This window comes from Macaca fascicularis, chromosome 14 (genome assembly GCF_037993035.2).
Source record: "Macaca fascicularis isolate 582-1 chromosome 14, T2T-MFA8v1.1".
Taxonomy (NCBI): Eukaryota; Metazoa; Chordata; class Mammalia; order Primates; family Cercopithecidae; genus Macaca; species Macaca fascicularis.
Window position 1 is genome coordinate 21,790,935 of NC_088388.1, and position 21,896 is coordinate 21,812,830.

Below are 21,896 nucleotides of genomic sequence, written 5' to 3' on the forward strand. Positions count from 1 at the left end.
AGGCAGGTGGATCACTTGAGGTCAGGAGTTTGAGACCAGCCCAGCCAACATGGTAAAACCCTGTCTGTACTAAAGATATAAAAATTAGCTGGGCGAGATGGCGCATGCCTGTAGTCCCAGCTGCTCAGGAGGCAGAGGCAGGAGAATCGCTGAACCAGTGGCAGAGGTTGCAGTGAGCTGAGATTGTGCCACTGCACTCCAACCTGGGCGACTGAGACTCTGTCCCAACAACAACACAAGCAAACTGACAATGAAGGTAAACAAATTTGGATTCGGAGCAAGTACGGCCACAAATCCAAGTGACTAAAGTCACCAGTTGGTACTGTGAGCTCTTTCTTCATCCATAAAATGGTAGTAGTCCCTTCTCTGCCCACGTCACAGCATCAGTGCTCTGATGTGCAAGGGCTTTGCAGAGAAACTGATGGGTGGTGTGATTTGAACAGCTGAAAACACTAGGAATGGAAATGGACAACCCCAGATGCTAGGGACTGAATGTGTCTCCACAACATTCATATGTGAAATCCTAACCCCCAAGGTGATGGTATCAGAAGGTGAGCCCTTTGAAAGGTGATTAGGTCATGAAGGCGGAGGGAGACCTGTCACCCCTCTGCCACATGAGGTGATACTGGGAAGATGGGACCCTCACCAGATGCTAAATCTGCCAGGGCCTTGAACTTGGCCTTTCCAACCTTCAGAACTGTGAGAAAGATTTGTTTCTAAGCTATCCACTTTGTGATATTTTCACATCAAAAAGGGACTAAGACACCAAGTTTATCAGACTTTTTTTTTTTTTTTTTTTTTTTTTTGAGACAGGGTCTTACTCTATCACCAGGCTGGAGTGCAGTGGCACGATCATGGTCCACTGCAGGCTTGACCTCCTGGACTTAAGTGAGCCCCCCAGCTCAGCCTCCTGAATAGCTTGGACTAGAGGCACACATCACCACACCCAGCTAATTTTATTTTTGGTAGAGACAGGGTCTCAGTTGCCCAGGCTGGTCTCGAACACCTGGCCTCAAGCCATTCTCTGGCCTCAGCCTCCCAAAGTGCTGGGATTACAGGCTTGAGCTACCGTACCCAACAAGAGACTTTAAAAGCCTTTTGGGAAGGTAAAAGTAGAGCAAACTCTAGTATTTGGAAGCAGGAATACCTGCAATTATACTCCCACCTGCCTCTTAGTAGGTCATGTGGTAGTAGATGTGATTTCATAAGAATCTTATAGAACATTGTGTCCAACACCTGGAAAATGGCCCATCAGTTAAGGATGACTTCTTTCTTTTTCTTGCCTGCTCTAGACAGTATTCTTTACATGGAACCTGCCTTAGAATTTAAAAATCAAAGAGGACAGAAAATCATCTGGCTTCCAAAGATGATTATGAAGAATATAAGCAAGAAAATAAGATGAACCTAGAATTTAAAAGTATAGAATTTATTAGGTACTGAATATAAAAACAAACCATCTAAATAGGGGCCCAGAGAACTTCCTTTATTTCTCTAGGTGTCTCTAGGTCTTTCTACCCCAACCCCAATAAAAACATGTTGCATATATAATGGATAGCAAAGACTAAAAAGATGGAAAGCTTCCAAAGACAGCAGACACTCAGCTTAAGGAGGGTGACGACTGGGTCAGATGAGATCTTCCTGGAGGAGCCCACCATTTTCTCCATCACAACACTGACAAAAAGACACCCTGGACTTCTGGACCAGAGGCTGACATTAGTGGGTCCCTGAGCAAGTGACGGGCTGGAACTGCTGGTTGGGAGGCAGACGGCCTACTCCCTCATTGCATCCTCCAACTGCTTCACTATCCAAGCCTCCTTCTGCTCCTCCAGCACGTCACAGAACCGACGCATGGCTAGAGGGTCCAAATGGGGACAGAGAGCAATAGTGATTTAGTGGGTTTGCAGGTGGGTCCCAGACAGATCCAGGTCATGGTCAACCATAAAAGCCTCTCATTCAGGGATCCTGAACTTCAGCCCTCCCATCTTTGGGATGGGTTTCCAAGTCTACATGTTACATCCCTGATTTCTTTTTGAATATCATTGTTATGTCAGCCTGCGAGACATCTCAATATCTCGTATCAAAGCCTGTACTCTGGGGCTTATGGCCTTGGCCTCGTTAGGATTTCTATTTGCCTCTAGTGTCTCTGCACTCAGCCTATCTTCTGTGCTAGCTCAAAAGAATTCTGCAACAAAACCCTTCATGAAAATGAACGATTCACTGCTATATTCCCAGCAGGTAGAACAGCATCTGGCATGTAGTGGAATGCAATAAATAAATGTTCACACGAATGTCCTATTCTCTATAACCTCAGAGGAGAATCTAAACTCTCTAGTATGGCATACAGGGACTTCCATGGTCACCTGCCTATCCATCTCACTTACTAGCCTGGCAGCCCCACAAGGGCAGAGTACTACTTTTTTTGTTTTTGTTTGTTTGTGTTTTTTTTTTAATGGAGTCTCACTCTGTCGCCCAGGCTGGAGTGCAGTGGTGCAATCTCAGCTTACTGCAACCTCTACCTCCCACGTTCAAGCAATTCTCCTGCCTCAGCACCCCCGAGTAGCTGGGACTACAGGCGCACACCACCATGCCTGGCTAATTTTTTGTATTTTTAGTAGAGACGGGGTTTCACCATGCTGGCCAGGCTGGTCTCGAACTCCTGACCTCGTGATTTGCCTGCCTCGGCCTCCCAAAGTGCTGGGATTACAGGCATAAGACACTGTGCCCGGCCTCAGAATAGTACTCTTTAGCTTGTTGTCCCAATGCCTCACTCAATGGCAGTCACAGAACAGATACCCCAAATGGGTAATGAATGGATAGGTGCTTGCGGTACATATCAGTTCTTGTTTGCAAAAGCACTTAACTAAAGATAGACATGGAAACAGTGAGTAAAGGGCTAGATCTATAGGCTGTTTAAGGATGGGGAGAAGATTGAGATATTAAGTTGATGGGGCATCTTTAAAGGACTGGGAGGCCAGCTCCACTCACCCAATTTTAGCCGGGGGAGCTCATCTGCAAAGATGAGGCAGAACCAGCCTGGCTCCTTACACATGTAGGCTTTGCCACGGGATAACAACAGCTTGTTGTCCAGGAAGCGGCAATAGAGGAGCCGTTCTTCTTCAAATGTACAGGGATCCAGGTACTAGGGAGGGCACAGGAACAGAGCTGAGCCCAAGACCCAGCGGGCAGGTCTGCCCAAGAACACCTGTCCTGATTCCCAGAACACACCTTTTTCAAGTTGATCCAGACATAGAGGCCAGAGCTGCTGTTGTGAAAGGGGATCTCCAATGCCTTCAGCTTGGCAGTGATGTACTTGTGAGCTTCCCGGAGCCGGTAGCAATTGGTGGGTAGGTACACTTTGTCAATCCATTCTGGATGGGTAGAGGAAAAACATTGTCATAGATACTACTACAGAAATCTACCGAGAGTTCCTTCCCAAATGCTTCCTTCCTGGGCTTCATGCAAGTTTGTTGTTTTGTTTTGTTTGTTTAAAAACAAAAACAAAAAAAACCCCAGAGTCGCCCTCTGTCACCCAGGCTAGAGTGCAATGGCACAATCTCGGCACACTGCAATCTCCACCTCCTTGGCTCAAGCGATTCTCATGTCTCAGCCTCCCAAGTAACTGGGACTACAGGCATACGCCACCACACCCAGCTAATTTTTGTATTTTTAGTAGAGACGGCGTTTCACCATGTTGGCCAGGCTGGTCTCAAACTCCTGGCCTCAAGTGATCCATCTGCCTTGGCCTTCCAAAGTCCTGGGATTTTAGATGTTAACCACTGCACCCCACAAGCTATTTCTAAGACTAACTCTAGCATATTTGAGCTAATGGTGTCCACACCCAATACACCCACCTCTTATCTAAGGCTCTGGTAAAGACACTGGGCTTCTCAAAGGTCTAGTAGGAAAGTCCTCTGAGTTCACAGCCCTGAGGCAAGGAGTCAATCCCCTAATAGGGGTTGATGCTGCTGTTGTTAACTGGGCAAGCAGCAGGGACTCACAGCTCCTACCACCCGAATTTGAGTCTCATACAATGGAGTTGAAGGAATATATGTGTGCCCGGGGATGCTCTTGGCCAATCGCCCTCAGCATTCATAGAACAGAACCACTTGGGGAACTATTAGAAGCCCTGATGCTCAGACTATATATCTGATATAGCTCAGGCCATATCAGGATCTTTGAAGATGGAACACATATGTCAGTATTTAAGCTCCCTGGGAAACTCCCATGTCCATCCAAGATTGAGGACCAGCGTTCAAGGGGCTGGGATCTGGTTTCTGTCAAGTATCAAAGGTCTTGATATCTATGGAAGCATTCAGTTGGATTGCTCCTGTCTACCTCTCTCCCGTCCCAGACCTGAAAGCAAATTGTTTTCTAAACCAGCAAATATAATGATATTCGTTTGTTTCATTATATCCCAGCTATGAATTAAAACTTCCAGCTTTGTATCTGTTCTATTACAGGGAAGTAAAAAAAATGAGTCTCTAAGCTTGGGCCATGGCTCTAAAGGCGAAAGTCCCTTCTGAGGCCAGCATTCACTTGAGATCCAAGTGAGGGGATGATGAATCCAGGTGCCACAGGCCTAGCCACACCAACTTGCCCAAATGGCAGCTCTCCTTTGGCCACCTTGGAAGATGAAATTACGTTGTATTAGAAGAGTCAGGGTGTTTGTTTTGTTTCTGGTTTTATAATCTTTGTCTAAAGCAAACAGTTTTGGGGACGGAAAATCTATATTCACATAAAGATTAATTTCTGAAGTTCCTACCTTTACAACTTAAAGTAGGATTAGCCATCCCACCTCTAGGCAGAACACAAGCTACCAGACATCCAGAAATTAAGCTCATCCTGTGGTTTTTTGTTTTTGTTTTTGTTTTCTGAGACAGAGTTTCACTTTTTCTACCGAGACTGGAGTGCAATGGCACGATCTCAGCTCACTGCGACCTCTGCCTCCTGCATGCAAGAGATTCTCCTGCCTCAGCCCCCAAAGTAGCTGGGATTACAGGCGTGCGCCACCGCGCCTGGCTAATTTTGCATTTTTAGTAGAGACCGAGTTTCACCTTGTTGGCCAGGCTGGTCTCAAACTCCCGACCTCAAGTGATCTGCCCACCTTGGCCTCCCAAAGTGCTGGGATTACACACGTGAGCCACCACACCTGGCCTCGTCCTGTGTTTTAAAACAGCACCTCCATCTTCTGTCTATATCCTGCTGTGTTATCTGCCCTATCTTGCCCTCCTTCAAACTTCATGTCTTACCACAGTTAAATCTGAGACAGCACATAGGGTCTCAGTATATTAAGGGCACATCAGAGACCCAAGCAAATCCAAGAACTCCCCAGTGCCATGACATCCAGCCAACATGCTGGCCTGTGCTAGAGCTCAGTACCTGTGTTCTGGAGCAGTTGACACAGCTTGTGCTGTGCAATGCCAGAAATACTGTGGAGGTAGCCAAAGGCACTCACAGCAGAGACCACCTCCTTGTTGTGGGTATACAGAGCACCAAAGCGGAAACCAGAGATGCCAAAATCCTAGAGGAAGAAAAGTAGGAACAGGAACAAGTGTTTTGTCTGCCTTCTATTCCCGGTTCCTCCTCCTTCGCTAGCCCAGGAGAGAAAGCAATGGCTCACCTTACTGGTACCCCAGATCACGTGGGTCCTGTTGCGATCAGGCAAACTGAAGAAGAAATGGAAAAAATAACTAAGGTTATAGAGAAATAGTTGATGAATATTTGGGGTATACGAGAGGAAAGTGGACTTGAGGTTCTTCCTAGACAGCAGGGCCTATAGGGCCCAACGTTCAAGAAACAGTTGTCCCAGTTAAGCCAGGAAGTCAACACAAGGTATCCCTGAAGACCTAGAGGGAACAGAACCGAAGTGCCCACTGAATGAAGTCTAGGGCCTTCAGCCTGACATGTGGCTCTCCTACAGCTTGGCCAAAGCTACCTTCCTGGCAGTTGGCTCTTCAGATGTGGGTCACCATCATTTCTAGAACATGCCTGAATATTTCTTACTGCTCCATCTTTGGTGAAGCTGTTCCTTGTGCCAGGCATTTCATTCCCTTGCTTTGAATGCTGCAATCCCATCTCTAGGGCCAGATACTACCCTTCAGAAGGTTCTGCCTCCTTTTTCTTTCCCTGTGCTCTACTTATCAAGAAGCTCCTACCCTGGCATTTTATGAGACTTTATTTTGACCTTTGACGGTAGACTTTCTACCTTGACCTCAAATTATTGTATACAAAATGGCATATAGACTAGAAGACATTTAGGGGGAAAGATGATGCTTTGATTGCATTCACAGCCCCTGTGAGCAGTTAACTGGCTATGTGCTAGGAACTGAGTTAAGTTCATGTCACATAAACTCACCCTGCAAAACAAGAAGCTTGTGGTTCTCGTTCCCAACTCCAGCTGAGACCAACTCACCTTTTCATGCTCAGAACACTGTGGAATGTGATGGATTCATCAAACACAGACAGCATATAAATCTCATCTATGATCACATGTAGGTTATACCTGTAGATTAGATGAAAGAAGAATAAGGTCTAGCTTATCTCTAGCCTTTTTTCTTAGCATGCTTTTTACAAGCATCTTTGTAATCTTAAGTCATGTCTTTTATAGTGTTCTCTGGGCACAGATCATGCATTCCTACTGCCCCAGCAGCCCATCTGACCCTCCAAGGGGCATAGTAAGGTAGATGGGGTGGTACACCAGAAGGGACCCTTGGACCTAGCTTGGGGGTAATGAGAAGGAACAGGAACCAAAAGACACGTTGAGAACATATTGTCTAACCTTAGCTAACCATTCAACCATCAAGCAGAGACTATGGGAAGAGGTTGGGTAGCCCCGATAATTTTTAACTGGTAGAGTCAGGAGCTCCTAACTGCTTATGTGCCTCGTTCATTCTCCCAACAATCGTCACTACTGTCATCTCCATTTCAGATGAAGAAACTAAGGCGGGCTGGCCACCGTGGCTCATGCCTGTAATCCCAGCACTTTGGGAGGCCGAGGCGGGTGGATCATGAGGTCAGGAGTTCAAGACCAGCCTGGACAACATGGTGAAACCCTGTCTCTACTAAAAATACAAAGATTAGCTGGGTGTATTGGTGACAGAGCGTGACTGTCTCAAAAAAAGAAAAAGAAAAAGAAAAAATGAAACTAAGGCTCTTAGCTGTAAAGTCAATTAGCAGGTGCTATAGCTGGGAGGTGAACCCATTCTATCCAATTCTTGCCTACCCCCTCTAGCATTTTTCCTCCTGACCCCAAGCTGCACCATTCATTGGTCTGGGTTAGTCATGAAGTTTGACTAAGTCTGTTTCTTATGGAAAATGGAAGGTTATCTGCCTTAAGTAATAGGACTATTTCAGGACTCCAGAGAAAACTAAGGTTAACTTGCTCTTAGAAAGGAACGTGAAGCTCTGTAGGAACACGTCTTCATCCCACAAGGTCTGAGAGTGTCTTCCCCGGCACTCCAGCCCAAGTGGCTTCCGAAATGGATGCTGGGAGAAAGTACTTAAGCTTAAGTAGAAAAGTAACAAATTATATATTTTTAAGTGACATATTTCTCAGAAAACAAAACTATATTTTGACTGTTATGTAAATGTCAATACATAGGCTGAGGCTAGAAAGGAAATGGCAAAAATTTGAAGTGGTAAGTATGTGATTGCGTTTTCCTTCATTTTAATTTCAGTCAGTTTTATATAACTCTGCAAAGTATGGTGTATAGTGAGAATATTTAGGGTAAATTACTTTTTGAGACAAAGTCTCACTCTGTTGCCTAGGCTAGAGCACGATCTCGGCTCACTGCAACCTCCTCCTCCCCGGCTCAAGCAATTCTCATGTCTCAGCCTCCCAAGTAGCTGGGATTGTAGGTGCCCACCACCATGCCTGGCTAATTTTGTATTTTTAGTGGAGACAAGGTTTCCCTCTGTTGGCCAGGCTGTTCTCAAACTCCTGACCTCAAGTGACCCACTGCCTCGGCGTCCCAAAGTGCTGGGATTACAGGCATGTGCCACTAGATCTGGATCTTGACTACTTGACTATAATTGACGGGAATACTTTCAAGGAATTACCTAGTCTCAAGGGGTGGAACTCATACCTCTTGGCAAATTCCAGGTATTTCATTAGCGAGTCTGGGGAGTAGATGTCACCCACAGGATTCTGAGGGTTGATTAGCACAAGGCCTCGGACCTTTTTCCCCTAAGAAAAACCCAAATATAACTGAGTGAATACAAGTCCTTTGCATCTACCCTAAATTCAGCCAAGGATCTTTTACAGGTCAGGCACCCTAAAAGGCCTAGGTAGGGTCTTGAAGCAGCAACTACTCTACTGCCCAAAGAGGGGGAACAGGAAGGAAGTCTGGGGCTGCTATAACATCCCCATAGGACTCAGGGATCCAGAGGGACACACCCCTGGATCATTCACTGTCTCTTCCAACTAAGGACAGCCCACCAGGTCTTGGTGAACAAGCAGCACCAGAGTTTCAATACTCAAACCCCTTTCAGGACCAGCAGTGGCCATCCTAAAAATATGGTTCCCTCTTTACCTCAAACCTAGCTTCAAGCAGGGCTTCCTCTAACTTGTCCACAGTGAGCTGGAAAGGTTGGGTGTTTGTAACAGTGACCTGGAAGAGAAACATTATGTGAGAAGTGTCTCTTAAAGTCTAAGCCTTGATTCCTCATTCCCATAAGCCCCAGATAATCCTCTGCCTTCATACCAGAGTGCCAGTCCACGTGCCTTCTCCACCCCTACCCAACCACTTAGATGGGTAGAAAGCAAGCCCCTCTACCCCTTTAAGTGTCCCCAGAACAGTCCATTGTCTAGATGTATGGAGCAGGGAAGGGGCCCCATTCAGACCTCACTCTCCAGGTAGACAGGAATCAACTCAACCTTTGCATACAGGCGGGAGCTAAAGGCAAAGCCACCATAGAAGGGAGCAGGGACCAGGAAGGCCTCTGGAAACAGAGAGACAGAGCCATCATTTCAAAGTCTCCCAATCAGAGCCTGTTGCCAGGCTCCCCAAACTAGCAAAGCTGTTGACCAAAAAAAAAAAAAAAAAAAAAAAAAAAAAAAAGTCAGTTTCACGATCCTTTCTACCTGGGGATTAATGTTCTTAGGTTCAGGTGCTATGAAAGTTATCCATTATTATAGACATCACTGGGGGAAACAAAACTCTAGTTTCTTCTTTGCAGGTATATTAGAGAAGAAGAGGGAAGAATATCATTGAATAACTCAGAATCCAGGGCACAAGTTAAGCAAGGCTCACTAGCAGATGGAGCAATGGTTATTAGGAAAGTCTCAACTGATCCAGGCCAAATATCAGAGGTCAAGGTCCATGTGCAAGGAGGGCTCCTTGTTTGGACCTGGGGATCTCACTTTCTTTTCTTCCCATCCATTTGGCCTTACTGATGAGTTAAGAGAAGCTCCTTTGCATGAAAGGGACTATCTTAACCACTTCTTTTGATGCATCCAGAGCTCTTTAACATTGGAGCCTCTTGCTTAAGCATTGTTACAGGGGAGGTTGAGAACAGTCCACTCAACCTTGTTTGGTCCAGGACTAATTAACCTTTTTCTGAAGAGATAAGAAATCTATATTGTCTGAGCCCGTTGCCATGGCTCTCTGTATTGCAGCTGAGCCCAAAAGCCCAGCCATGAACATAGTAGGTAGGCCCCCATCGTCATTCCTGGGGCATACCTCCTTGAGGTCCATCATGTCTCTCTTCCATTAAATGGAGAATCCAAACCCCTTGCTCCCGCAGAAATAGGAAGATAACCTAGTCAGTGTGGGAAAAGGCCCACCACTGTGGGGAAAAGGCCTTGAGTCAGGATGCTCTTCTTCCTCAAAGTCCAGTGCCTGTGTGTTCCTACCCATGTTGCTAGTATTTCATTGAGAGGGAAAGCAGAGCCCACTGACTTACCGCCTGGATCACACAGAACCATGGCCAGGGCAGAGAAGACAGAGCAGCAGCCATTTAGAACCACCACCTGAAGACGACACATGAGAGGCAGAAGTCAAAACCAATACCTATGTGAGAAGGGGTAGCCATGCTTTCTCCATCCTCCTGGGCGGAACAGGCACAGGGAACCTCCTCAGCTGGGACACATTGGCCTTCACACTGCCCTGGCCCCTGAGAGTCTCCACTGGTTCTCCTTGTACCCCCTAGAAAGGGCAGAGCATCCTCCAAGAATATAGCCCTCCACCAGGGTGGCAGCAAGGCTGGGAAACTGACTCACGTTTTCTGGATCAAGTTGGGTAGGTGCCCTGCAGTAGTAGGTCAGGAACCGGGCCACTTCTTCCCGCAGGCTGTAAACAGACCCAGAGAGACCTTGTGGTTCCTGAGCCCCTTTCCTCGCTCATGGTCTGGATGGCCATTGTCCAGCCTAATAGGGACCTATGCTACCCAGTCCAACCTCATATCACAGGGCTACTGACTGAGACCATCAACTCCCCAAGTCACACAGACAATAAGTGAGAGTTGGCACAAGAACTCGGGCCTTTTGAATTATTCCTACTATACCAGGAATAACCCTTCCTACTATACCAGGCTGCCTCCTGATGACGTTTTGCTCTAGGCATTTTCTAGACGTTATCACCCAAAGAGACAGGGAAGTAACCAACCAGGAATTTGGTGCCTTGAATCCTCCTTCTGGATAAGGACAGCTGCCTGTGGGACCAAGAGACCCTAAATCTGAAAGTCACTTACAACGGCTGCCCTCTCCAATCAGGGTACTGCAGCAAGGCGTCCTCAATGCAGTTCATGTCCCTTTCTTGCAACTGTTGACAAATAGAACATGAAAACAGGTAGGCCAGGAAAGTCCAAGAGGCCTCATCCTACTCCTAGTTCATACAAGAGTGTTTGCCCTCCACATACATGACCGCCTAGAAAGGGTATGGGTATACATACTGAGTGCTCCTTTATGAATGGAGGCTACCATCTTGTCATAAATTACACAAGTAGATACCTCACTGGGAAGTATTTGACCCAGAGGTTCCCATAGCAACCTTCCCACGATATACCTAATCAGAGAATACCTCTGGACAGTCAGCAAGGCCAGGAGGTTAAATGTGCTATTCTAGAAGCTATTTCTTCACTCTTCTTCCAAGCTCCTATGTCTCACCCCTGTATCCACCACAGCTGAGGAGCACGCTGGGGGAGGGGGCAGGTCCCAACATAGCCCAGAACATCCTTACTCTTTCAGTCATCAGATCCATGCAGAGCTTGTTCTCACTGGTGCCAAGGTTAATGAAGCCCTGGAGATGGAAGGAATCCAAGATCAGGTCAGTCCTCTTGCTCCACCCTATATAGATCCCTTGAAACACGCTAAGAAATATTCATCTCAGATTAGCTCAAATGGAGATCTCACTGCCCCCGAGGCAATTCAATCCAAATTTGACAACTTTACACGTTAGGAAAGCTTTCTATGAACCCAAAATAGTACAGCTTGCAAATTTCCCCCTTAGAGCCACATAAATAAGTTATGTCCTATCGACCAGTCATTGAGTTCTTATTATGTGCCAGACACTAGACCAAGTGTTTCACGTGAGTTGTCTCAATTCCTGAGAAGAAGGTTCTATATACTCCAATTTAAAGAGTGAAGTTTAGAAAAGTTGAATAACTTACTAGCCATGTGACCTTGGGTGATAGGTAGAACTCTACCTACCTGACTCCTGACCCTGGACCCTTAATCCCCAAGGCCCCACCTGGCACCTACCTCTGCTACTTCTCCTTACACATTAGGACCTTCGAAGTTATTACGGGAGAATAGAAAGAACAGAAGGGGAAGGTATAGCTAATGTTGCCCTCCACCCTCTGGTTGGAGAGCTACTGCTAAGGACCCCCTTTGCTGGAAGCCTTTCATCAGTTCCCCATTGCCCTTAGGGTAACATGCCTTTTTTTTTTTTTTTTTTTTTTTTGAGCTAGGGTCCTACTCTGTCCACTCTGTCACCCAGGCTGGAGTGCAGTGGCATGATCTCAGCTCACTGCAACCTCCACCCACCGGGGTCAAGTGATCCTCCCACCTCAGCTTCCCAGATAGTTGGGGCTCTAGGTGTGTGCCACCACGCCTAGCTAGTTTTTGTATTTTTTGTAGAGATGAGGTTTCACCATGTTGCCCAGGCTCATCTCGAATTCCTGGACTTGAGCAATCCACCAACCTTGGCCTCCCAAAGTGCTGGGATTACAGGTGTGAGCCACCACGCCCGGTCCCTTAGGGTAACATCTTAACATCTCCCATCCACCTCTGTTCACACCTCCTGCCACAGCACCAGTGGTCCCTACTCTGGCCACTGGACCTCCTTTCCCAATCACTCCTAGCCCTTCACATCTTGAAGGTTTTACCTGTGCTGTTCCTCCTGCCTGGAGGGTCATTGCCATGACCATCACCACATGGCTGGCAGATTCAGCCTTTAAAACATCTTCCCAGACTACCTGAAGTGGGCATCCCTTTCGTGCTCTTGGGAAGATTTTTTGTTTTTTTTTGTTTTTTTTTTTTTTTGAGACAGAGTCTCTCTCTGTCGCCCAGGCTGGAGTGCAGTGGCCAGATCTCAGCTCACTGCAAGCTCCACCTCCCAGGTTTACACCATTCTCCTGCCTCAGCCTCCCGAGTAGCTGGGACTACAGGCGCCCACCACCTCGCCCGGCTAGTTTTTTTGTATCTTTTTTAGTAGAGACGGGGTTTCACCGTGTTAGCCAGGATGGTCTCGATCTCCTGACCTCGCGATCCGCCTGTCTCAGCCTCCCAAAGTGCTAGGATTACAGGCTTGAGCCACCGCGCCCGGCCTTGGGAAGATTATTAATGTCTGTGCCCCAGTTGCTGACTCCATTCATCACTATACTAAGTTCTATAATGGCAGGCTCATTTGCCCCTGTGACCACAGGGGCCAACTCCTAATAATTAAGAGCTGGGATTTAGGGAGAAGGAAGGATTTGGGGGTGGAGGGAGTTTTCCAACTTTCTGGGGCATTGTCACTTTATTTCTGCAATTACTCCCTTATCTTCAAGATGACAAGAGTGCCCATTTCATAAGGCTATAAAGAATGAGAGCACAGGCCGGGCGCGGTGGCTCAAGCCTGTAATCCCAGCACTTTGGGAGGCTGAGACGGGCGGATCACGAGGTCGGGAGATCGAGACCATCCTGGTTAACACGGTGAAACCCCGTCTCTACTAAAAAATACAAAAAACTAGCCGGGCGAGGTGGCGGGCGCCTGTAGTCCCAGCTACTCGGGAGGCTGAGGCAGGAGAATGGCGTGAACCCGGGAGGCGGAGCTTGCAGTGAGCTGAGATCCGGCCACTGCACTCCAGCCTGGGTGACAGAGCGAGACTCCGTCTCAAAAAAAAAAAAAAAAAAAAAAAAAAAAGAATGAGAGCACATACAACACTTGGCCCAGGACTCAGTAAATCCAAGTGACTGGAGCCCGTGAGGATGCTGCCCACCCCCCACCCCAAATTCTCACCAAGGTGTTCTTGTCCTTATGATATTTATCTTTTTGGTAGGCATTGTAGTCCTGGAAGCTTGACTGATAGAAGACAGAGATGTCAATCCCACGGTTGGATAGGTCACGACTGACAAAGGCAGCTTCACAGTCACTCAGTTGGGGAACTGGATCAGGCTGTCCAGACAGTTGGGCCCTCTCCCCATATCTGACATCACCCCTAGAGTCCTCAGAAGGAAGAGGCACTTGGAGCTCCAGGTCACTTGCAGCCTCAGACTGTAGGAGGTTGATCATCCGGCATATTAAGCAACTCAGAAGGGCTTCCTTCTCACGGATGGCCTGCGTGTGCTTCCTTTCCTCCAGTGACAGGCCCTGTCTGCTCGTCAGCTGCACGAAGTGCTCCCTCATGGCCTGCCGCAAGTGCAGTGTTATCTCCAGCAGCTGGGGATAGATGCTGTGGTCTCTGGGGACCTGGTCTCTCCTCTGGCCGGAGGGCACAGGAAGGGTGTCTGACCAATGACTCATACTCCAGGTATCTTTACTGGCCTCTGCAGGCTGCCTGGCACCTACAGAGAAAGAGACCATTGACATTGGAACAAAGGAGGATCTCCTGGACCCTCAGTTCCAGGAACGGATAGAGACAGAACAGATCTCAAACTGGTTCTTCTTACTTCCATACCTTGGTTATATGACCAAGAGATTGGTTCATGAAGAGTTACCTACTCATTAGGGCAATGAGTACATGGCCCCCAGCCTAGACACTGAGTGCTCTACTTCAATGGCATTCAATAGAATGTGTTCTGAGGAAGAGCAGGGGATATGAACAAGGAGGTTCTGGATTCTCCACCCTGTTCTTCAACCTGAGCAGTTCCTGCTTTGTTTGGTTAAATAGGAAAAAAGGGTTTCTACTGCTCAAAAACAATCACCATCACTACCCACTGAGTAAAACATTCTGCTAGAATAAACTAAATGCCTGAGGGCCAAATCTGGCCTGCCACTTATTTTTGTAGATAGTTTTATTGAAACACAGCCCCATTCATTTATTTATGTCTTGATTATGGCTGCTTTCGTATTACAATGGCAGAGTTTAATAGTCATGACAGAGACCACGTGACAGAGACCATATGGTCCACGGAGCCTAAAATATTAACTGTCTGGTCCTTTACAGAAAAGGTTTGCCAAGCCCTGTTCAAGAACATCAGCCCTGCTTTTTGCCTGTTGTTCTCCAGGTTGGCCATACCAGATACTCAAAGCCTTTAGATTCCTCAGTTTCTCTATCCTCACTTGGCTTCCTGCAAATGCCTTCCACCTACTCACTGTGACAGCTGCCTTAGGCTTCCATCACTTGAAACTATGGGCTAGGTACATGGCTCTCAAACTTTGAAATCCATTACCAAGTCCTTCAGTAATCACCTGGAGGGCATGGTAGGAAACAGATGGTGAGATCTCACCCCTGAATTTTGAGTCAGTGTGTCTGGGGTGAGACCTGCGAATCCTCATTTCTAGCAAGTTCCTGGGACTATACTTAGCAAATTTTCCTTTTTTCTTTTTTTTTTGGAGGGACTGGCTCTTGCTCTGTCACTCAGACTGAAGTGCAGTGGCACGATTATGGCTTATTGCAACATACTTCCAACGATTAGGATTAGCCTTACTTCTGAAAACAAGTTAAATACTGAACAAGACCAAAAAATACCTCCTTAAAGCCTCAAAGAATCAGTAAATCAGATAGCAAGATCCCAGGAGATAGGAAGCTTGAGGCCAACACCTGCCGCTACTTCTTTAAAACAATCCTCATATCCCAAGACACCAAGACCCTTTTTTCTAAAAATCTACATCTATGCCCATTCTACCAAATGCTACAATTCCAAGTTTTTCCCCCTAAGTAACACCCACTACACACACACAAACAAAAAAAACCTCGTTGCTTCTTTTATAAATTTATGGCACCAGTACTTCAGAGTACCAAACACTCTGTCCAACTTCTTCAAACCATGTTCAGTTTGCCTGTGATGTTCCCATTGCAACCTATACCTCCCCCTTAATGACATTTAATATTGTTACTTGTTCAGTGTCTGCCCAGGTCAGCCTTCATTTTTACATTCTTAGCACAGTACCTTGGCACATAGGCAACTAACATAGTTAATGAGTAGGAGAGGCATAACCACAAGGATGTTGCCAAGTCAGGGCAGCGATGAGCCATAAATGAAGACTTTGGCCATGGGAGGTGAAGCAATAGACAGAGAAAGCCAGATAAAGCTGTGTCAAGTCTTGACTTAGGATCCCAACCTTTCATCAGTGAAGCAAAAACTTTATTCAGTGTTAGGAACATACTGATGCGAAAGAAATTGAATATGACTGTTTATGCCTAGATAAACCCTCTCTTCCACAAGCAAGAGCTTTGCTCTGGCCCAAATTCCCTGTCCTAGAAGAGATTCATTTTAATGGGGCTCTCAACTCTGTAGGTGAGTCACACTATCTTTCCAAACACTTGATTATCATAAAGCATTTCAAGAGCCAGGCGAGATTCCTTTGGTTTTGCCTTCCAAAAGGTGGTGCCTATCATCCCTGTTGGTCCTGCGGAGTGCTAGTGGAAACAGCCAAGATGGGGTGGTAACCTCCCTCCAATGAACAAGAAGCTACTGTCACCGGGCATCTTCTTCGTTCTCCCAGGAGTGGGAGAGTATCTTTGTATCTTTGTCCTGTGTCACCATAACAACAAAGTCAAAGATGGGACAGCTCTTTGGACAGCTCTGTAACATCAGCCAGCTCAGCCCATGGTCCCAGAATTTTAGTTATTCCAGTTCAGTTAAATTAGGGGCTCTTAGACTTCTTGCCATGGAAGTCCTTGCTGTTAACAAAGTCCCACTAGTCTGCCCCATATACCGAACACTCAGCCAGGGACTCCAGGCACATAGGAAATGGGGACCAGAATGGGACAGGGAAGCTGAAGGCCAGTGTGGCCTAGTAGGCAAATGGAGGAGGAAACTTGTTTAAAGTAGTTAGAATGAGAACCTCCCAGGGCAGATTTACATAGCAGAACTTGGGGGCCAAGGCAGTTAACTGAAAGTAACGCATTTTTCCTGGTAAAAATGTTTTGTTTTTTTTTTTTTGTTTTTTTTTTTTTGGCGGTATGGTTGGGGGTTGTTTATTTTTGAGACAGAATCTCACTCTCTCGCCCAGGCTGGAGTATATTGGTGCAATCATGGCTCACTGCAACCTCTGGCTCCTGGGCTCCAGCGTTCCTCCCACCTCAGCCTCCTGAGTAGCTGGGACTACAGGTGCATTCCACTACACCCAGCCAATTTTTGTGTATCTTTTGTAGAGATGGGGTTTCATCATGTTGCCCAGGTTGGTCTCAAATTCCTGGGCTCAAGTGATCCTCCCGCCTCAGCCTCCCTAAGTGCTAGGATTGTAGGCACAAGCCACCATGCCTGGCCCCAAGATGTATTCTCTGATAACAAAGTGAGTATGCAGCAAGGCCAGGAGTAAACCTAGAAGCTGGACTTCTGCCAAGACTCATCTTTCTATGGGAAAAGTCTATTGTAAATGATACCATTCCACAAAGGCAACAATGCCCCTATACCTCAGCCCTGAGTTGTCTGGTACCGGGGGTATACCAATCCTCTCCTCAAGTCTTCTTGGCTATACCATTGGTTTCAATATTCCTCAGCCTCCCACCATCTACCTTTCAATTCACTCAGGGGCTTTCTATAGCAGCTAGAACCAGTATCCCAGGATCAGCCTGGTGGATGCTAGCAGCCTTTTGACAAGAGCTGAAAGACAGATCTTGAACAGCAGAAGTTGGGAAGGGGAAGTGAATGTGGGAAATGAAGTGAGAACAGGCTGGCAGTTCACTTTTGATACCAGCACATGGCTATACCATTTACACAAGGATACTTCTAGTATCACTTTTTCTAGTGCCCTACAAGCCCTTATAACTCTGCCTTGGTCCTCTAGCCTTCCTTCTTGCCATACACCAGCCTCCTCTGGTGTCTCAGTACTCTCACCTAATTCAGGTTCTTCCTTCTGGGTATGGCAAGTATGATAGGGATTACAGAATCCTCTTCATGTGCATGTAGGGGGAAGCAAGGTATTTGGGGATATAGATCCCTAGATACAGGGTCCAAAATTGAAAGCTCACGTAGAAGTACCCTTGACAGGCCTAGGCTCTGTTCTATAATTGCTGCTCACTAATTGTAGGATGTTGGAAAAATTACTTCCCCTGTCTGGGCATCAGTTTCTCCGTATGTAAGATGAGAAGAATGTGATGAAACTGAAGCCCAGTGAAGATAAGTACCTTCTAGGGTCTCACATTAGAGCCAGGATTTAAACACAAGCCTCCCATTTTAGCCCTAGGAAGCAGAGTGAACTAGTAGAAAACCAGTCCTTGCATGAACTCCAGCCTGGCTTCATGTCACATAATACCCAGATAGCCTCAAGTTCTGAGATTGGGTTAAGTCATACTGTATTTTGGTGACTCAAAATTCCTGGTAGAAGTGAGCAAATACTATGGAAGCTGTTACCATAGAGTACATTGCTCAAAGAATTTTTAAAATATTGTGTCCAGCATATAGAAAATCAGGTACACGAATAAACAGCATGACCTAAAACCACCAGCACAGACAAGAGAAAGACCAACTGGTCTCCAGCTATTGGGAGTAGATAAAATAATTGCTTTTCTGTTGAAGGAGATAAAATCCAAGTTTAAAAATTGAAAGAAAATTAAGATTTATTAAAATAACAGATTTGAAAGAAAACAGGAGATCCCCAGAGGTTAAAATATAAGGACCAAAAATTTAAAACCTCTAAAGATAAAATTACCAACCTGGAAGGAGAGGCTGAAGAAACTTTCTGGAATGAGGCATGAAGACAAGAGAAAGAAAGAGAATATGAAAAAATCTAATACACACACATATATGTATTTATTTGGAGTCCCAAAAGAAGAGGAAATGGGGCCAAAACCATTTGAATAACATGTATCTTCAGTGCTAGATAGCTAGACATCAAAGCATGGATTCAAGAAGCCCAAATGCTAACTAGGATAAGGAAATCTACACTTATGTTGAAACTACAAAAAACAAGACAAAGATAACATCTCAAAAGGAGTCCAGGAAAAAAAAAATGTACCTTTCAAGGAACAACAGATCAAAAGCTAACTTCATCAGCAGTAGAAACCTGAAGACAGTGGGATGTCATTTTCAATGTACTGAAAGAAAATAAGTCCACTTAGAATCTTGTGACCATCACAGGATCCATATTTCCACAGGCAGTACCAATTCCTCAGAACAGTGGTTGCCACGGGAGAGGTGTAAAAAACTGACTGCACTGGGGCCCAAGGAACTTTTCTAGGGAAATGGAGGTGATCTCTATTTGATGGAGTGTTAGGTAGATGGCGATAGCCATTTGTCCAAGCTCAAATGGTACACTTATGAATCTTATTAGACTTAAATAGATTTAAAATGTAGCTATAACGAACTAAGTCTCTGCTAGAATATAGTCAAATACGTTTATTTTTGAGACAGGGTCTTGCTCTGTCACTGAGACTGGAGTGCAATGGTGCAATCACAGCTCACTGCAGCTTCAACTTCCCAGACTCAAGCAATCCTCCCACCTCAGCCTCCCAAGTAGCTGGTATCACAGACACACACCACCATGCCCAGCTAATTTTGTTGGATTTTTTGTAGAGACCAGGTCTCACCTTGTTGCCCAGGCTGGTTTCAATCTCCTGGGCTCAAGTGATTTGCCCACCTCAGTCTCCCAAAGTGCTAGGATAACAGGTGTGAGCCACTGCACCCAGTCAACAACTTTATTTTAAATGCTAGCCTTTCCAGTGGAAAGACCAGGATGGGGTTGGGTGCAAGATTTACACAGGATATTTGCATAATTATTTTATAGTAGAAAAAAGTGAACTAGTTCCAAAAAAGACAAGCTAATCAAATAAAGAGAGAGAAAGAGAAAAAAAAAAAGGAAGGCTAGGCATAGCAGCTCACACTTGTAATCCAAACATTTGGGAGGCTGAGGCAAGAGAATGCCTTGAGGCCAGGAGTTGGAAACCAGCCTCATCAACATAGTGAGATCTCATCTCTACCAAAAAAATAAAATAAAATAAAAATAACAGGAGAAAGCACGTACAGAGAAATAAGGACTAAAGACTATTTTGAATCGTTCTATGGCTACACTTCAATCTGGATGAAGTGGACAATTTAGTATAAAAACTGAATTTATTAGTCCTAATACCAGAAGAGAAAAAATCTAAACAAATCAGTTCCCATAGAAGTTAGAAAAGAGCTAACTCCCTAAGCAAGTATCTGCCCAGACTGTCTCACAGGTGAATTCTATCATATATTTAAAGGAGTATATTACTCCAACGCTATTTAGATTATTTTAGAGAAGAAAAACCCCACATTTTCTAGTCAAATAAATAGTGATAAAGATTTGATGAAGTTTAATGAAGAACTACAGATGAATTTCACCTATGAGTAGATTATCAATGTCTTAAAAACTGAATAGCATTCAGCAAACGGAATCCAACGGCACCATAAAATAACCTTATGACCAAGTGGGGTTATATGCGAATGTAAGACTAGTTTAATACTATTATTTATATCAACTTTTCATTAATAGATCCTAGGGAGTTTTTTAAAAAAATTAATTATATCTACAGATGCTAAAAAGACACCTGACAAAATTCAGCACCCATTCTTTATTTGGACAACGTATTAAAATGAATGGTACCTATTTAACATGAAACATCTCTCAGCTAAAAAGCCAGCCTCCTACACAATTGGGAAACAATTGAAGGATTCTCATAAACAAGGTAAGGCCTACCTATTGTCTCTGCTAAATATCTAACATTGTACCAGCAGTTTCAGCCAAGAATATTAGCCAAGGTAAGAAATTTGACTCAGAAAAGGGAATTTGAACTATCACTATCTACAGACTACTACTATACATCTGGGAAACACAAGAGAATTAATGGAAGATCTACAAGAGTTTAACATAGTTGTAGAATAGGGGCCCATCTCATGTTTTTATAAAGTTGTATTGGAACACAGCTATGCCTATGTTGCATACATACGTAGGTCAGACTTTGGTAGTAAACATTAGACTAGCATTTTCAACCTATCCTAGAGGTTCAGACATAAGGACCAAAAATGGAAAACCTCAACAAAAGGGTTTATCAGGCAATTAGATATAGCTAAAAAGAAAATTAGTAACCTGGAAGAAAAGGCTGTGTCACTTAGCTAATGAGTGAACCTAATGACCACCTAGCAGCCCCATTCAAGTAGTTAACCCTAACAACTGCTGTAAGGTAAGAATTATCCCCAACCTTCAGATGACGTGGTTAAGGATATAATTCATTAAAGTCCATTGAATTTAGCAAGGTCCCCAGATATGACCTAAATGATTATGAATGATGTAAACTATTCGTGGGGGACATCGAATTCTCTGAACCACAATATTACCAAAGACAGCTAAAATATTATTTGAGCACTGCCTCAAGTCAGGCCCTGATCTAGGTTCCTTATGTATGTCATGTTATTTAATTCTCAAAACAGTTCTATTAGGAGGGTACCATCATTAGACTCACTTTACAGGTGAGAAAACAGAGGCTTAATGAATCACACAAGATGGCACAAGTAGGACGTCGAAAGGGGAGCTTCAAACCCAAGTTGGTGAACCTCAGGCCCCATTGCCCTTATAAACATCCCTCCTTAAGACCTCCCCTGGAAGAGTGCACATACTCTCAAAGCTTGGCATTCACTTTTGGGGATCTATGAGCCACCTCAGTCCATCAGGGACCCCACCTCACTGGAGGCCCAGGAGCCCCAGGCATCACTGGGTCCAAAGCACCTCTCTCACTCTACATCCCACAGCTCACACTACCTTGCCACCAGCACTTACCTCTGTATCTCTTTTCACTCATCCTTTCTCCGGCCTAAAACCTGACTGAGCAAACTATCCTTGACTGTCAGTGCTCAGGGACCTGCTCTGCTATGCTGCTCCTCACTGAATGTGGTTACCACTGTGGCCTGCACGTTCTGCTTTTAGGCACAAGGTGGCTTTAGAGGTAATAATAAGATCCACCTTTTTACATCCAGGGCAATCTTCCCCAGGAGCTCCCTATTACCTAAAGTGGGCTTTCTTTGCCCCATTACAGAGAAAAGGCTTTGCAACGCCCACCCAGGGAGAACCACTCATTGAAGCCTTGGTTCTCAAACTTTGGAGGATATTGGCATCACCTGGAGAACTAATGAAGCACTACAGAACCAGGCTTTTTGAAGTAGGCTAGGCCTGGGCCTATGTACTTGATCAAGACCACCAGGTGATTCTAATACTTACCAACTACTAAGAACTACTAGAGCAAGGGACTTCCAATTAAAACACAAATGAGCTACTAACTTTTCCCCATATCTGGGGAGGTCATGATTTGAGAACAAGCTGAAGTGGGTTAACCCAGGGCAGAAAAGACAACTT

General features: G+C 45.3%; 1 protein-coding gene across 1 annotated transcript; it reads right to left on the minus strand.

Moving 5' to 3' along the window:
* Positions 1–1,410: 1,410 nt before the first annotated feature.
* Positions 1,411–21,445, minus strand: ACCSL (1-aminocyclopropane-1-carboxylate synthase homolog (inactive) like). The gene is made up of 15 exons (XM_015434887.4): positions 21,324–21,445; positions 13,440–13,984; positions 11,178–11,237; positions 10,690–10,760; positions 10,220–10,289; positions 9,904–9,970; positions 8,843–8,940; positions 8,532–8,609; positions 8,085–8,185; positions 6,413–6,502; positions 5,621–5,666; positions 5,380–5,521; positions 3,226–3,368; positions 2,986–3,139; positions 1,411–1,852 (listed from the first exon to the last, which is right to left on the minus strand). The coding sequence occupies exons 1-15, from the start codon at positions 21,343–21,345 to the stop codon at positions 1,770–1,772; spliced, it is 1,770 nt and encodes a 589-aa protein (XP_015290373.3). The 5' UTR covers positions 21,346–21,445; the 3' UTR covers positions 1,411–1,769.
* Between the last annotated feature and the right edge of the window lie 451 nt (positions 21,446–21,896).